This window comes from Pseudopodoces humilis, chromosome 9, assembly GCF_049639895.1.
Source record: "Pseudopodoces humilis isolate 2021_Gansu_Grassland_sample_001 chromosome 9, ASM4963989v1, whole genome shotgun sequence".
In the NCBI taxonomy this organism is placed as follows: domain Eukaryota; kingdom Metazoa; phylum Chordata; class Aves; order Passeriformes; family Paridae; genus Pseudopodoces; species Pseudopodoces humilis.
The window spans coordinates 3430062-3448203 of NC_142208.1; the positions used below are offsets into that span (position 1 = coordinate 3430062).

General features: G+C 45.1%; 1 protein-coding gene across 5 annotated transcripts in view; it reads left to right on the forward strand.

Moving 5' to 3' along the window:
* The window catches only part of PRKG1 (protein kinase cGMP-dependent 1), a 362401-nt gene that overhangs the window by 51870 nt on the left and 292389 nt on the right, over positions 1 to 18142 (forward strand). For all 5 annotated transcript variants that reach the window (XM_014259495.2, XM_005530727.3, XM_088059523.1 and 2 more), the window contains exon 2: positions 6103 to 6269. In XM_014259495.2, the coding sequence (XP_014114970.2) occupies positions 6103 to 6269 (167 nt within the window). The remainder of the gene's footprint in view (positions 1 to 6102; positions 6270 to 18142) is intronic.

The window sequence follows — 18142 nt, forward strand, 5'->3', positions numbered from 1 at the left end:
GGAATGGGTTCAGACTGACACAGGGGAAATTCAGGTTCCACAGACAGAATTAATTCTTCTCTGTGAAGGTGGAGAGGTCCTGGCACAGAGAAGCTCTGGCTGCCCCTGGATCCCTGGAAGTGTCCAAGGGCAGGTTGGATGGGGCTTGGAGCAGCCTGGGATAGTGGAAAGTGTTTGGGACAGCCCAAAATGGGTGGAAAGAGGTGATTTTAAGGTCCCTCCAATCCAAACCACTCTGGGATTCTGTTCCAGAACAGAGCTGGGTGTGTTTCAGTCTTACCTCCTCTTTGAACTACACGAGGGCTTAAAACAGAATTAGAAGCTCTACAAAGGTGAGCTTTGAGCAAAAAGCTTCCCCAACCCTGCTGGAAACTCGCAGCCTCTGCTTTTTGTGCTGCTTGGAATGGAAACCCCCTTTGGAAAGGGAGGTATGTCTGGGGACAGCTTAAAAAAAAATATCAGTCTAACACTTCTTGCTGTGTATTCGTATCTTGCTGGATAGTTTCTGGCAAGCTGGAGCAGGCACAATCCTTGGCTGTGTTTTCCCTTTTTAAGGAAGGGTTTTTTTCTGTTTTTCCATGGCCACATTTTGTAGAAGTAAACACTTTTAAACATTTCACGGTGTGGATTTTAAACAGACGGTTGTTGTAGGGATTGGCTGGATTCTTGTATCCATCATCAGATTCGGGGGCAGAGGCTGCAGAATTTTTTCCATACTTCTTATCTCTGAAATCAGCTTAATTCCTTGGGCAGGGTAATGGAAGGTCCCAAAAAATAGTGCTTTTGTGCATGAGTTTCTACAAATAATTTGGATTTTTACAGCAGTGATAACTGTAAAAAAAGGTGCCACTGGTTGCAGTAGCTTTGAGCAGGATTTATTGTGTGAGTAAATCAGGAATTCTCATCTCCCAGGGCCCTGCATTTTTACTGCTGTAAGCTTGAGCTCTCTCTGTCTGCTTGGTCGAGTTCCTGTGGGTATTTCCTTCCTAAATATGGAGATTTAGGTTATTACTAGTATTTGTTAATTCCTGGTAGGGGAAACTCAAGGTAAAATACTCTTTCCCCCCCAAAATTGGCATATTGAAAAGTTTTGCTCAAAGTTTTGAGATGGAAACAGCTAAAAAAATGGTCTTGCTTATTTCTGTCACTGCCAAGTGTGGTTTTTCTTCCCCTTTTTTGCAGGCATCTTCCAGCCTGTCCAACCAGTACCTTGCTTTTTGCTTTCCTTACGGTAGTTTCAAATATATTTGCTGTAAAGCTGTGGTGGTGAAGGTGAACAACCTGAAATTCAGACTTGTTTTGCTATAATCTTTAAATTGAACTCTTAATTTCTTCTCTTTTTCCTGATCCACCGCTGTTTGATCAGCTCTTGCCAGCAGCAGATTCTCTGGGGAATGATTCCTGGGTAGCTCCCCTTGACCCCCAGGTTCCTGCAGGCTCCAATGCAAACTGGGATTGCACCAGAACAGGGTGTGGTGGGAGGGCTTTGCTTTCTAGAAGCATCCCTAGAGGGGTCTGTCAGAAGTTTTTCCATCTGCTCCTAAATTCTTCCCTTCCTTAAAGCCAGCAAGTGGCTTTTCCACATTGAAACGAGCCCTTTTGGGATGAAGAATAACTTTGTGTTCTAATATTTATTGTATGTGCCAGAAGGTACAAACCCAGCGTAAGGAACATGGCTTTTGTTGCTGTGAGGGAAGAGCCTGGGATGAGCATTGGTTGTGTTCCTTGGAAAAAGGGAATTCCTGTTGGATAACAACGGACTGTGCTGCAGGGTTGGGTATTTACTTGGATATTTACTTTACTGATTTTCCCCTTGCAAAGCACTGGGGATTAACTTGGGCTGCAAAGCATCCCAGGATGGTTTGGGCTTGAAGGGACCTCAAAGCGCACCCTGTTCCACCCCCTGCTATGGGCATGGACACCTTCCACTATCCCAGGCTGCTCCAAGCCCCAAAATCCAGCCAGGCCTTGGACACCTCCAGGGATCCAGGGACAGCCACAGCTTCTCTGGGAATTCCATTCCAGCCCCTCCTTGCCCTCCCAGGGAACAATTCCTTGTCAATATCCCATCTATTCCTGCCCTCTGGAAGTGGGAATTCATTCCCCCTTGTCCTGTCCCTCCATCCCTTGTCCCAAGTCCCTTCTCCAGCTCTCCTGGAGCCCCTTTAGGCACTGGAAGGAGCTGAGGTCTCCCTGGAGCCTTCTCATCTCCAGGTTGAACAATCCCATCTCCCACAGCCTTTCCTCCCAGCAGAGCTGCTCCATCCCTCTGATCATCCTGGTGCCTCCCCTGGACTCTCTCCAGCAGCTCCAGGTCCCTCCTGTGCTGGGCCCCAGGGCTGGGGCAGCTCCGCATGTGGGGTCTCACCTGAGCACAGGGACAGAGGGGCAGAATTCCCCATCCCTCAAGCTCCCCACACTCCTGGGGATGCATCTCAGGGGTTTTATTTCCCATCTGCTACAATCCAATATTTTTATTTATCTCCGCCTTTGTGCCGGTGGGTGTTCACAGCAGGGTTTGAAATCCAGCATTTTATGGTCACTGCAAACCTTTAACATAAAGCTTTCCACAGCTCAGCACGGCTTCTGTGCTTGCTGGGGCAAAAAACTGAATTTCTTTGGCTTGTTGGGGGTGCTGGTGGCAGGCTGTGGTCGGGCTAGGGGAGCAGAGCACCCCCAGTAGAGCTGTGGGAGGTGTGTGGATGGACACCCCTGGCTGTGCTTTGCCCCTGAGAGGCAGCACAGCCAGGTTTGTGTGCATTGGGTGTACTTGTAGGCAACTTGTTCAGGTTCTTTTTGCATGACTTCTGCAAATTCAAATGCAATTAGCTTCTTCCTCCTGTTGCCTTATTAATTACCGTGATGGACCTAAACTGATTTGGGACAGGATGTATCACAGAGGATTGTGCCCTCTTTTTAAACTCTTCATCAAGTCTCCAGCACATTTGGTCATTAATCTTTCAGGAAAACAGGGATGGCTTGGTGCCAGGCTGCTTGCTCTGGAGAGGAAAGATGGCAATAACTGCTTTCTACTCTGAGTGACCCTCTGAAGGCAGAGACATTGACTCCAGTGCTAAGTAAATATTCATGGAAACCCTTCTCCTTCAGACAAGCTCATTTGGAAGCAGTCCTGCTGCCTTACAAATATTGCAGGTTATTTTGTTTGTGCGTTGTTCCTATTAGAAACCCGAACCAGAAAGTACAGAAGAAATACTGTTGGAAAATAAGAGGTAATGGAACAGCTATATCTTGTTTAAAGCACTTATTTGCCGTGGCAGGAGTATGATTTTTAACCATTTAAAATATTTTTTATTCTGTATTACAGGGTAGATTCCTATATTCATGTGTGTGGGATAGCTGCTGTTTTGAAATAATGGTGATGATTAAGGAATGGTGTGGTTTGGAGAAGCACCTATTAGGGAATAATTGAGGACTAGGAGTTAATTAATGTGCTTTGAGGTTCATGTGTTTCTGGGCTGGTGACAAGGTGGGGATTGGGCCTGATGGTCTGGGAGGGCTTTTCCCACCTGGGATTGTACATTAGAATAAACACAATAGAAAAAAGCCTCTTTATCTGAAATGGCACCTGTGAATTACAGGGAAAGAAAAGCTAATAATAATAATAATAATAAAATAATGTGGAAGTTGCTGAAGGCCTGGCACATGCCAGTGTGAGGGGCTGGCAGGCCACAGTGCATGAGTAATTTTTCTGAATTATTAAGAGTGACGAATATTCTCTCACAGGGAACAATAGAGGAGCTCTGCTTGTAGCTCTGACGTTGTATTTTTAGTACCAACTCATTTTCAAGTATGTCAAACTCAGCTTTTTTTCTTGCTTTATTCTAAAAGATGGATGGAATGTTTCCTGCTGGAAGGGTTTGGAGCTCCCAAACTATGGAGGGTGGTTTAGTCTGTGGTGGCAGGGCTGGAAGGAGATGATTTTTAACACTTTTTTCCAAAGCAGTCCAGGATTCTATGAAATACTCTCATAAATAAGCAGCTGGCTTGCAAGATGGTTTTGCTCCTCCAGCCAGCACTGTTTAAGGGCAGCTGGAGGTGCTTTTCTCACAGGCTTTGTAGTCAAAGTCTCATCTTAACCAATTATCCCTACTAATAAAGCCTATTTTGCTCACATTTGAGCATGACTGAGTTATTATCCAGCCCTTTCCGTGTGGGTATTTAATTTTAGGATGCTCTGATGTGGCAGAGATGAAGCTGTGTTTCATTGATGTCCCAGCCAACATGTTTTCCTTCGTGATGATGTATTTTGTGGGGTGGTTAAAAGGGCTGGGATGACTCAGGAGCCCCTGAGCTTGCTCTGATATTCCTGTGTCGAGGATAGAGACTGAATCAGGTGGTTCAGATGTTCTGTTACACATCTGATATCATATTATATTACTATTATTATTAATATAATATTGATAATATTATTAAGCTCTTGAATTCCCTAAATTTATTCATATTGGGTCTATTTTGCTGCTTCTCCCCCAGCTAGAATCATAAAGGTTGAAAAAGACCTTTAAGCTGATTTAGTCCGAGTTTTCCGGTTCCTTTGCTGTTGTTTGGACCAAATTTCCCAATTCCTCCTCAAATCCTTTCCCATGTTCAATTCCAACAAGAAGAGCACTGTTTTGTGCTGAGGATCTCTACATCCAGAGGGAAGTTTGACTTGGGCCAGGAATTCCCTACAGTCTTTTTGGGTATTCTTGCAGCAACTCCTCTTGAAAGCCTGACTTTATCAAGGAGAAACAAAATAAATTTGGAGCCTTGGAATGAAATAAATGCCTGGAATTGGAAAGCAGGTTGACATGATGAACACAAAAGCTTTAACTAGGCTTTCTTTGGTGGGCAGCTGGGTAACATTAATAACAAGCTCACTGTTATGAGGGTTTGGGGAGGCTGAGACCAGAAGAGCAGTCAAGAGTTGAGTCAAGGCACGGCAGGGAAAGCATTGTCTGGCTTGGCACAGGAGGTGGGGTGAGGAAATGGGGTTATGCAGCACCCAGTCAGCCCTACAGATCCCCAGCTGTGCTGAAAGGAAGACATCCCCCAGGTGCAGGTTTTCCTGAGGGTCCTTATTTGCACACAGGAGGGGACGGAGTGGCAGTCAGGGATTGGTGTGCAGGCAGATTCCAGCTCTCAGGAATGGTTTTGTGGTGCCCTGAGCCTGCTTCATCCTTGGGCAGCCTGGTCCTGTCTCCTCCTGCCCCTCAGCAGGGTCAGTTCTGGTGGCCTCTGGTGTCCAGAGGAATGAGCTGTGTTGAAACAACCTCCAAACTATCACAGGAATAAAAAGAATCTTAAACATCGCTGAGCTGGCTCTGCGGTGGTGGAGCCCTGAGCTGCTTCTGACGCTGTGCAAGGACCGTGGTATCCCCAAGGCTGGGCTGGTTTGGGTCTCCTCAAGTCCCAGTTTGGCTCTTTTTCAAGAAGATGTGACCCATTAAAGTGTTTTTATTTGAAAAGTTTGCTTCATTTTCATCTTTCAACAGCTGAAACCCTCCTGACTGCTCAGGAAACTGCTGGCTGTGAGCAGCTCAGCCCCCAGGGTCAGGACTGAGGAGCTGCTGGAGGTGTTTTAGGAGCTTTAGTTTTGGTCTAGATCAGGATTTAACATCTCAGTTGTCCACCTGCACAAGTGGCTTTAGGAATTTTGTGCCAAATGCCTCCTGTAGCCAATATAATATAAATAAGCCAATATAATATAAATACTCAGAGAATCTGTGCAGCGTCACCCTTTGGTGTGCTCCAGTTTGTATAATTATTGGAAAATATAATAAACCAAGTTATACTACCTATACTGCTACCCTCTTGTTTGTGCTTCCTTTCAGTTTTGTGTATGGATGATATTCCAAGTAGCTGTGTTTATTGTAGATGTGAAACTTGTAGCTAAAAGAGGATTTTGCAACTCTACGAAATCTATTTATATTTCAATGCTGGGCATATCTAAAGCTTGTTTACAAAAAATAATTGCAAGTTCACATCTCTTTGTTTAATTTACTTTGTGTATTTTTTTTCTTTGACTTCTCTGCACATTTTTAGGGAAAACACTGATTTTTTTAAATTTTTTTTTTATTTTTTTTAAATTTCTTTGTGCCCCAGGTCCAAGGAGCTAATAAAGGAAGCAATCCTTGACAATGACTTCATGAAGAACCTGGAATTATCCCAGATCCAGGAGATTGTGGATTGTATGTACCCCGTGGAGTATGGCAAGGACAGCTGCATCATCAAGGAGGGAGATGTGGGTTCCCTGGTCTACGTCATGGAAGGTAGGGCTGGGAAAGATCCTTTTTATTCCTTTTTTCCAACACTTAGAGACAAAAACTTTGGTGGGAGAAATGGTTTCAGAGAAAGAGACTGTCTAAATATGGTTGCTTAAAAATTGTGTGGACTGCTTTTGCCTGGAAAATTCTGCCTGGGTAAAGAAAGGAGGTGAAAGATGTTAACCCTGCACTGGAATAAACCTCCCCTAACCAGAGTTCCTGCAATTGGAGGCAATGGTTTGCTGGATAAATGAGGATTTTAAACAGAAGGAATGATGGAGATGGAGTGGCTGTGGAACAGGGAGAAGGTGGTCACAGCCTCCTCCCAGGTGTAAATGCTGGTACAGCACGAGGGGTTCTCCACAGGAGCTGTGCTTGGGAGGATGGAAAATGGTGTTGGTACATCCTGGGCACAAAGGAAGGGCAGCACCTGTGCTTGAGCACCTCTGCTTTGTCACAGGATGTGCTGGGGTTTCTTAGGGAGCACCAGAGCAGGGCTTTGTCAAAATCTTCTAACAGATGTTGCCGATGCTCTGCAAATCCCAGCTCCTTGTGTTTGGTGTTGTCTTCTTTCCAGGTTCTCTCACTCTCCATGTGTCAAACTGAGCATGTTTTGTGTATATTTGTGGTTTTTACTTTTAAGGCAGTGTGTGTCAGCTGTCAGAGTTACTGAGCTGGATCAACCCTTGTGTGCATCCAGCATCCCTCTCCTCAGAGCGGCTGATCCTGAGTTCTGAGGGAAATATCCCTGTTTTCCTTCCTGGTGTGACTTGGTACCACAATGGATAAATGCTTATCAAATTCTTCTTGCTCCTCTTCAGAACTATCTGGTGGACTCGAACATTTTGGCTGGATAACACCTAAGGGGAGTGGAGGTTTTTCACTTGTCCATCTATATTTTAATATCTTAAATTGTTCTTTTAAACAAAAATCTTTCCAAGGCAGTAAGCCATCCTTTAAACAAGTTTTCCTGCCAAATTCCTCGTGCTGTATAGTTGCAGATACTCCTCACTGGTTTCCCAAAACAACTTGAAGCTTCTGTCCTTTTAAGGTTAAGTCTTTTCTCAAGGCACAGGTTTAATTCCTCTGGTTTTTCATAGTTTTGAATTTTGCACATTGAAATGGTTTTTCTGTGAATTATGTGTTTCCACCCCCAGCACTGCATGGAAACATATAAGGTTTTCATGGAAAGTTTTAAAGTTTTCAGTCCTCTGAATACAGAGAGTACTTTGAGGTGCAGAATCTGTTCTGTTGATGACAAAAAAAAACAAAAAATGCTTTAAAATAATCCTTGAATAATATTTTCTTCCTAGTGGAAAAGTGGAGGATTTGCACTGCGCAGTTCTGTGCTGGCTTCCCAAATTCCCCCCACACCAGAGGTTTGCTTATGGGGTTTTTGCTGCCTGGCTGCTTTTGGGATGTTGTGTTCAATGCTGTCATAGGAAAAAAGCCCTAAGAACAGGAGAGGTTGGAATCAGGGTGTATTTCTCTCCTGCTCAGCCTCTTCCCTCTCCCTGGAGACGATTTTGGGGGGTATTTAGGGGCAGAACTGTTTCCAGCATGGTTTGGGGTATTGAGCATGGCTTGGTACTCAGATAACCCTTTACTGGAGATAGATTTTATCATATTTATGGTTATTATTTATCAGATGGCCACGTGGTGATGAGTGTGCAACAAATGTGTTTTTGTGTTTGCGTTTCTCGGGAAAACTTGAGGTTTTCCATGTTCTCCTGGCAGCCCTGTGTGTGTGAGGGCATGACTTGGCTCTTCCCTTGGCTTTGTAACTTAATTTAAGATTATTTAGATAGCTCCCTAAATATGCATAATGCTTTGCAAACCGAATTACGGAGAGTTTATAGTCTATGTTTAGACATAATGCAGTGAGTGATGATGAAGTCATGGAAATGGGAGAGGACATTATCAAATAGGTTGGGCTATGGTTATGAGAGCTCATTTTGTTTTATCATCCTGTGTCCTCTCAATTATTAACACAATAAACCCAAATAAAAACTCTGTTCTTTGCAAAACTCTACTGGAGAGACCCATCTTTGAGTATTATGAGAAGTGTTTTCTCAAAAATCAAATAAATACTGTCCTCCTTCCATTAATTCCTTTTTCCTTCCTTACTTGGGCTCTTGTTCTTCTCTGAGCTGCTTGTGAGAAAAAACAGAGCTTTGAGTCAGGAGCTGAAGTTGAAATTTCTCAGTATGCAGAATCCTGAATTTAGAGCTTCTTTGCTTTTAATAAGTCTAATAAGCTTTATTATTTTTTAATTTTTTTTTTTTTTTGTATTCTGGGGTGACTTTAGCCACAGTCTGTGTCTTGCTGGCCAAATTCCCACCTCTAGGGATGTGAGGGCCCCTGGTTCAGGTGTTGGCCCCACCACAGCCTATTCTTTATTTATTTATTCTTTATTTTATTTATTTATTTTTTATTTATTTATTATCTATTCTCTGGCTTCACTCTGCCTGTGCTGTTCCTTCGGCCCTCTGGGAACACCCCTTGATTCCCTTGTGTTCAAAAAGTAGCAAGAAACCCCCTCAACTTTTATTAACTGAAATGGGTCAAGAGATTCCCTAAGCCTTGAGCAACACCAAAAATTTCCCTCCCAGCTGTGCTTTGAAGGTGGGAATGAACGGATTTGTGATGTGACAAGTACCCATCAGGGGCTGAAATTGCTGGCAGCATTAAACATTCCTGCTGTGCCCACCTCCAGCAGGAATATTCCTCCAGGCTGTGAGACTGGGAATGAAAAGGGGGATGAGTGATGCTCTGCCTTAAACTACTCCACACTGGAAATCTGGGCTCTGCAGGGAAAACAATTGTGAGAGGAAAATAAACTTATTTATTGGATATATTCCCTTTCCTGGGAGAAAGTTTGCTACTCTGAGAGGGGTCCAACAGAATATTTGCCTTCAAACTGAGAGTTTTTAGAGCCAAAATAAGTTCTTGCTTATTAATCATAAATGAGCCCGCTACCTCCATATTTATTTTTTTTTCATTAAGGGAGAAAACTTAAACATTTTCCAAGCGGTAGTTTTGCAGGTTTGCATTTGCTGACTTCACAACATTCCTAAAATTCTGCTGAAAGCACTTAAAAATGTGGCAGCCTGGAGAGGTGTTTTCAGAGAGCTCCACCTCAGATCTGGGGTGTTGACAGGCTGGAGCTGTGCGTGGGTGCTGCCTCACACTGATGAGGATAAATGTTATATCCCACCTGCGACCCCAGATGTTTCCTCTGGCTGAGCTGGTTGGCTGCAGGCTGTCAGGTTGGATTAGGGCAGGAAAATCCTGTGGAGAAATCAGGTGACAAGGTCCAGGATTGAGGCTCTCCTGTGTATAAACCGATCTTCTCGGTGCTTTAGAAACTTTAGTAATAGGTTGAATGGAAGAAATGGAAGAAATAGTTTAGTGATACAGGGGAAGGGGGAATTCCTTTGATTAACTCTTTTGTGGCTGATTTGTGTTGGCAGTGGGTGCTGCAAGTGAATTCTGAGGCTGCACCTCTGCACACACCCAGAGAACCTGAAGGAAGAAAAATCCCCTGTGTGCTCCTGCTTCTACTGGCATGGAGAGGGAAGAAGCAGCTTCTTAAGAAGCACGCTGAGAACCAGCCCATACTTCCCCCAGCCCCTGATTTAGTAAATTTCCCTCTCCTCTTAAATTTAGTTTTATTTTTGTCTTCAGTCATGGGGATTTGCCTTTTATTTTTAAAGGTGACTTTGTCTCTTGCTTCCTTCTTGGTAGTTCCTCCAAAGCAAGGATCTAATTGTGATTTCCCATGGGGAACGTGGGTTTCTGGGAATCTTGGGAAGCAGTGTATTCCTAGAAACTGTGGGATCTGCTGGGACATGGAGCTGGGTGTTGATAAGGGAACACAAAGTCCATGTGGTCCTTTGAACTATGGAAACAAGTGGGAGGCCGTGCAGTCATCCCCAGTGCTCTGTTCAGTCTTGGTGTCACCTCCCTCTGACCCTTCTTTCCTCTCTTCTTATGGATCTGATTTAACAGGACTAATTCCCTTGTATGGTCTCGTGAGTCAGATCCTCCTCCTCCTCTCAGGAAAGAGCTTGGTGGGACTGATACTTTAAAATGAAAAAGTTGTGGAGAACCGAGACCGGTTTTGGATTTAAGGAACATAAATGACCTGAGGGAGGAAAGGCTGGGAGGAAAGGCTGGGAGAGCTGGGGGTGCTCACCTGGAGAAGAGAAGGCTCCAGGGAGATCTCAGAGCCCCTTCTTGTGTCTAAAGGGGCTCCAGGAGAGCTGGAGAGGGACTGGGGACAAGGGATGGAGGGACAGGACACAGGGAATGGCTTCCCACTGCCAGAGGGCAGGGATGGATGGGATATTGGGAAGGAATTGTTCCCTGGGAGGGTGGGCAGGCCCTGGCACAGGTTTGGCTGAACTCTATGTGGGCTGGGTCATTGTCATGCTCTGGGATCACACCTGGAGAGATGGAGCTGAGCCTTTGAGGTGGGATTTTCCTGCCTGCACAGTGTGGTTTGTCTTGTGTGCCCAAATACTGTCCTTGCTAGGCTTCCTCTGGGAAATTCCTTCCTTTCTGCTGTAGGACCAGGCAGTTTTGAGTGCTTTTTCCAAGTATATTCCTGATAACATTGCTAATTCTCACCTCTCTGCATCTCCCAGGGGCACTGTGGGAGGTGGTAACAACAGCATCCATTGCAGTCAGGGCTTTTCCAACCCAATCGAGGCCATTCTGCTTCCAGGATTTGTTCTGCCTCTCAGAGCAGGTGTTTTGGGCTCTACCTGAGCCTCTGAACCTGCTCTGGACGGGTCTGGATCTGCTGTCCCAAGTAGGTGTCCAAGACAGCATCTCCCTGCACTGGAGATTGGGGAGCAGTCACTCAGTGTCCAGAGGAGCTCCATTTGCAAGGAATCAACTCGAAATTTTGGCAGTGTGGCAGTTTCTGCACAGCCTGCCAACAAATCCCTGCCCTCCAAGGAGCCTGCCTTTCCCAGGACTTCCCATGGGGTTTGCGAAAATGTCCTGTGGCAGCAGTTTCTTCTTTGCTCTCCTGTTTCATGCTTTCATCTGCTTTTGTACGATTTGTTTTTGTTTCCTTCATCCTGGTATTGCAGGAGGGGGTTGGGCAGGAGTCAGATCAGGGTTTTTTCCCTCTGCTCCTCTCTGGAATCCTGCAGGCTTCATGGGTTTCCTGCCTCTTGGAGAAATTGGGTTGTCCTGCCTTTTACCCGGGGCAATGGAATGCAAATCTTCCGCTGTTATTGGCTTATTATTTTAATTTTACGTTGTCTTAATAGTTAACTCTTCCCAAGAGTATTATTTACCCATATTAGTGATGGGGAATTAAACATTTCTTGTACTTATTTCATGAAATGTTCATGAGATTAAATGGGATATGAAAGGATGACTGGGCTCATGACAGATGTGGTTTGATATTCTGGATACAGCAGTTACTTTTAAAGCTGCAGAACTAAACCTTAGCACATAAAATGCAATAAGAAATACTGGTGAAGTCATCCCTTTTCTGCAAAGAGAACCTAACCTTTGGTTGACTAAGCCAATATCTGGTAGGGAGGAGAAGAAAATGGAATCCAAGCTGGGACCAATGACTTCAGCCTTCCCAAATTTGTGAAGGTGTTGCTGGACTGGCAGAGGAGAGGAGGTATTTGGATGGTATTTGCTGATTTACACAAATATAAATCCCCCAAACAGCTACGTCTGCTGTCTCTGTCCTCAGCCGAGCCCTGCTGCCAGCACAAATTCTTGTTGGGACTGGATGAGAGGGGCCTGCTGGCAGGTTCTTCTGCAGGGCTGTAGAAGTTCGAGTGTCGAGCTGACCTGAGAATTCCTTTCATTTTCCCAGTGAATGCCCAGCTTTCTTTGGGATCTGCTCCTATTCACAGTGATTTACTCCTCTGGCCATTCCTCTAATCATTACCTGAGTCTTTCTGCAGTGTGGTACTGACACAAAACTGGGACAGCCTTGGCAAAAGCTGAAAGAATTCATTGCTGGGGAGGAGTACTCAGAGTTTATCAAACAGATAAATTATTCTGTAAATGCTTTCCTACAACCTGGTTCATCCCCAGGCAGCCAGATATCCATCTTCCCCTCTCCAGGGAAAACAGTGGATAGGTGTAACCTCTTCCAAAACAGTTCCTACTGGATGACAAGTGTAATTATTGTGGATTTTTCCCCCGCTTAAGATCATAGCTGATGTGCCATTTATTTGTGTACTGCTCAGCAGTTATGCAAAGGCTGCTTTGTGGTGAAGGAGGTTTTATTTACCAAAGAAATTGGGGAGATAAAGCCTCATTCATTTTATTAATAATAGCAGCTGGAAAGGGAGGCACAAATGTCTTTCTTGTCCCCCCCCACTGTTCCATGACTCCCTTTTGTTGCGGCTCCCACCAGTGAAATGTGAAATAAAAGGACTTTTCAGCCCAGCAGTGAACATGGAGGAGCCTGGATTTCGACCTTTGGCTGTGCCCCTTCAACTCCAGGGCTCTGTAACTCAGGCTGTGCATGCAGATAGAAAAATCCCTTTGTTAGAATCCAAACTGTCATTAAAGGGAAGGCTCCCTTTGGGTGGGCTCCACTGGCTTTGGATTCCTTGTTTGCTTGGAAAACTCATCTACAAAAATAATCAGACCATGGGAGCTCTGTGCCCTTTGTTCCTGCTCTTGGTTGTGGGGAGACAGCTCAAAATCACCAATTTTGGGAAGGGGAAGGAGAGAGAGAGGCTGGGTCAGAATTGTACAAATACAGAATAGCCTGAGCTGGAAGGGATCCCATCGGGATCAGCTCAGTGTTCATCTGGAATCCTGCAGAGTTTCCTGTAGGAACTCATCCCAAAGAGCTGCTGAGTAGTGACTTCATCATTGCAATTCCAGGCAGGAATGGGTGAAATGGGGGAAACCATTCCTCTTGGTCCCAGGGAACTTTTCCATGTTCCTTAAACACTTCACCTTGGTTGAACATCTCTTCACCCCAGGGGAAGCTCATGAGAACATTTCCTGCATTTGCTTCTCCACTGAGGTTTCTTCTCCTTTATTTTTGGTGGGAAAAACCTCCCATGGATTTTTGTGGTCAAGGCTTTGTGCAGCCCAGAATTTTGACAGAGACAGGTCTGAGAATAAATCCAAACAAAAGGATTAAACCAGGAAGGGGGGTGGGGAGATGTTTGCATTGCATTATTTGGCAGTTTTCTGATTTTTTCCTGTGCTTTGATGTGCGGGGTCCTGATCTGCAACTTCTTTGCAGCCCTGGCAGATGGGTTTTGGGGAAAAATGAGAATTCTGCTCTTAGGCAACAAATCAAAATGTCAGATCAATGTTTGCACTGTATTTATCTAAAATAATAGAAATTACAGTGTATCCCAGCAGCTGCTGCTCCTCGCACATCCAGGCACAGATGATAATTAAATGCAATCAGAACACGTTGGATTTAAGATGGAAAAACTAATAAAAGTAAGATGTTTTCCATTCTTGTGCTAAATATTTTCATAACCTCTCGGTTCTGACTGCAAAAGCTATTTTGTGGAGCTACCAGAACATGAAATAACAGTGGGTGAGCTTCCTCATATTCTAAATAGCAGCAGCAGCCGGGATTGGAGATGCTGCAGGTCTGGAAAAGCAATAATCCCAGGGTAGTTGTGCAGCCCCATCCTTCCAGTGGAGCTCCACAAGGGATTCCTTATCACTGCTGAAACCCTGTAAACTCTTAGCTTGGAGTAGGAGGTAACTTGAAGTGATTTTCTGCCTGGATTGTGAGGCTCTTTTTTTATTTTTACTGGTAAGTGATGTGTAACTTCACAGGCTTTCTAAAGTTAATTGTATTTCTAATTGTATTTGTGAGCTCTTTCCTCTCATTACTTTTTTTGGGGGGGTGGAGAGGTCCAGGAGCTCTTAAAAGGTCTTTTTTTGTAACTATGCGAAATCTGACTTAAATTAGTTTTTTTTGCTCCCAGAGTTTTCAGCCCAAAACACTGTGTTCTTTTTGCCCTGTTCTCTTGTGGCAGTTGTTCCCTTCAGAGAAGGGAAGTCCAGTTGTAATGTGGATTAAAGATGTGCAGCGGGGAGTGAGGCAAAGCCCTGCTGCCTTTAGGATCACGGGACAAGTCAAGGGACATCTGGTGCCACATCCCTGCTCCAGCAGGGTCATCCCAGAGCACCTGGCACAGGATTGTGTCCACTGAAAATGGTGAATAACTTAGGAATTTACTGCAGGCGACCCTGAAAAAAATATTCCTCAGGACTATGGAACCATTTGTGCCCCTAAACCTGTAACCCATGGCAGGGGGTGGAATGAGATGAGCTTTAAAGTTCCTCCCAGCCCAAAGTTTAGGATTTATTTGGCAGAAGTAAGATGGAAAACTGGCATCACTGCTGAAATTTAAGTTTTCCAGTGATCCCTGGAGGTTTGTAGTAAGCCATGGGGTAAAAATTCCACGGTGGCTGAGGAAAATCCCCAAGTGTTAGGTCCAAGGATAGAGATTTTTTTTTTAGAACCAGCTAGTCAACGTGCGCTGAAATGAGAACGAGCTCCAGAGATCTCCATTAAACACTGAGCTCCTGTGTTCAAATTTGGACTGAATAAACCCATGGAAGATCATTTTTTTAAAGCAAGGAATGTTTTTGTTCCTGGTTGGTACAAGATAAGAGAAGGAGATGTCCTTGGGAATGTTCATCTGGAGGGAACAAGTGGACCTGCTGCATGATGAATGAAAAGAAAGGAAGTTTATTTTCTGCTTTCTACCAGCAGACTCTGCTTATTATCATTTGTCAGCTCTCTCCAGGACACTGTTTTCCTTCTTGGAAAAACTAGGCCTTTTTCACAGACCCCACTTGGCTGAGCATATTTAACACTGCAGAACATATTTAACACTGCAGAACTTACTTTGCTCATCGTTGCTGCTGGGAGGATCATTTATTTCCTGCTCTTGTGCTCTGTTGACTGGAACAAAAATCATTTGGGTTTCCTCAGGAGCTTTGGGTGGTGCTTGGGAAGATCAAGGGACTGGGGAGTGCTGAGAAGCCTCAACAGCTTCTTGTGCTGCTTTGCCTTTTGAATTTTAATGGTAATCTCAGTTTTCTGTCTTACTTTGGCAGAATAAATCCTAGATCCCAGAATGGTTTGGGCTGGGAGGGACCTTAAAGAACATCTCATTTCCCTGCCATGGGCAGGGATACTTTCCACTATCCCAGGTTGCTCCAACCTGCCCTCGAACATTTCCAGGGAAGACTCTGATTGAGCTGACAAAAAAAGCGGGGCTGGAGCTCTTTATCTCTCTTCCTGGTCACCAGATTTGCTTCCCAGTCCTGCAGCTGGGTGATTTCCATGTATTAACATTCTGAGCCAGGTCCTTGGGTGACACAAACCAGCACAGCCCCATCTGTCACCAAGCTGCTGTCTCCATGCTCTGTTTAATGTTATTATTTTCCAGAGGAGGATGAGCAGTAAGTGAAACCTTTCCTTCGTGCTCTGGCCTCAAACAAGGCAGCTGAAAAAGGGAATGAGAGCTGGGGCCAAAGCAGAACATAAAATCTCACAGTAAATGAAAGCTGATGGGAGGCAATGGAGTGTGGAATGGGATATGGATGTGGGGACTTCCACTGGGGACTGTTCAGTGCTGATTGGGCCAAGGCAGGAAGGAGCATGGGAAGGGACCTCAAGGGACACCTTCCACTGTCCCAGGCTGCTCCAAGCCCCAGAGTCCAACCTGGCCTTGGACACTTCCAGGGATCGGGGGGCAGCCACAGCTGCTCTGGGCACCCTGTGCCAGGGCCTGTCCACCCTCCCAGGGAACAATTCCTTCCCAATATCCCATCTATCCCTGCCCCCTCTGGCACTGGGAAGCCATTCCTTGTGTCCTGGCACCCCATCCCTTGTACAGAGTCTCTCTCCATGTTTCCTGTAGCTCCTTCAGGTCCTGGAAGGCCACAATGGGGTCACCCCAAAGCTTCTCCTCTCCAGGGTGAACAATCCCAGCTGTCCCAGCCTTTCCTCCCAGCAGAGCTGCTCCATCCCTCTGATCATCCTGGTGCCTCCCCTGGACTCTCTCCAGCAGCTCCAGGTCCCTCCTGTGCTGGGCCCCATGAAATGGATAAATTGCATTCCTTAGGGTTACCAATGTAAGGTAACCTGAACAGGTTAAGGGTTAAAAACTCTCACTGGGCTTTTGTTTCCCCTGAGTAAGTGATGAAAATGATCTGTTTTCTAACACAGCTTTAATTATCTGAGCCCTACAAGTCAGAATTGGCACTCAGGAAGCGTTTCCAGAACGGTGCATTGTGCTGCAGTGCACAGCAAAAAGAGGTGCTGGAGATTTATTTCCCTGTCTGGAGATGAGTTATAAGTACATTCACCACGTTATGCAGATCAGCTGTCAGACTGTGGGATATCTGCATCAGGAATGGCTCTGATGCCAGAATAAAAATCAGGGAGTATTCACTCCAATATTACAAATTAGTGATTTTAAGAGCTCCATAAGGAGTAGAAAGAATCACCATTTTTAAAAGCTCCTAAAAAGCAAGTTAGTGCAGTCACAGTGCAGCGGGAGTGACGAGCATCAGTGTCAAGCTTCCTCACAGTCCTGTGCAACTGATTTGGATTGTCCTGTGTTTATTCAGCATGTTATTCCCCATAACAGGGAGGTCCTGGCATAGGTTGCCAGAGAAGTTGTGGATTCCCAATCCCTGGAAGTGCCCAGGGCAAATCTGGCCTTAAAGCTCATCCAGCTCCACCTCCTGCCATGGGCAGGGACAGCTTCCAGAACAAAGCAGGTTCCTCTGTGTTGTGGAGAAGGGGAATAGGGAATGGAAACATGCTAGGGGTAAGGGGGTTTCCACCATCTGGGAATTAGGAGTCACCAGCAGACCCAAACAGCCAGCAAGAGCAAAAAAAAAACTTTTTTTTTTTTTGTGGTTTTTTTTGTGTTTTTTTGCTTCTTGTTTTTCCAGTGGTGAAAGACAGGATACAAATTTGGCATAAACAATTCCTTAGGAAATGTAGACAGTTTTACATTTCAAGTTTGATTCCCTTCCTTAGGGAATGTGTAATTTTATTAATTTGCCTTAGCTACTTCCTTCCACAGCATTTGTTCTGTCAGCTTTGCTACGTGCAGGATATTTGGAATATAACCCTGGTGGCCTGTGAGACCTTGTGCTCACTCATCCCTGGATGTCCTTCCTGATCCCTGGAAAGATCTGAAGCATGGGAAAGGTACCCTTTAAAGAACCAGAAGGGTTCACTGAGTCTTGGTGTGCATTAACAGCTACCATGTTTCTTTAGAAAGAAAATGCTTTCCAACATCCCCGCTCTGGTTCAGCCAAATGATTACCACAAAAACCTGGCCGGAACAGGTTGGGAGCAGCTGCAAATGGAACTGTTCAACATCACAGATTCATATCAGGCTCTAATGAGGCAAAAATTAGCTCTCCCCATGGCAGATGATTGCTAATGTGCTGGAATATTGCTGCTGCTGCTGTCTCCAGCCTGCTTGGAATTCTAACATCATCCCCTCACCCGGGCAGGACTGGGAGCTGGGAGAATGCCCTGCTTCTCCTTGTGGGGCTCCAGTTCTTCAGGACACCAAAGTGGGCAGAGAAAGGAGAACTGGGTTTGTTAAATGACTGAGTTTTTCCAAAATCAGGCACTGCTGCCCCTTGTGTCACAGCTCCAGTGGTTCAATCCAGTTCCCTGAGTGCTTTAACAGGGAACTGCACCTTCCCTGTTCCTGATGGTGAGCTGGGCTCTAATGTTTGCTAGTGCTGCCTGGAGGGATGGACACCACAGCTCCTCCTCAGGGCTTTCCATCACAAAAACAGCCTGAGAACTGGTCTTTGCTGGGAGAAAACAGCGTCTAAATTTATTACCTAGTGAAGAAGTTAAA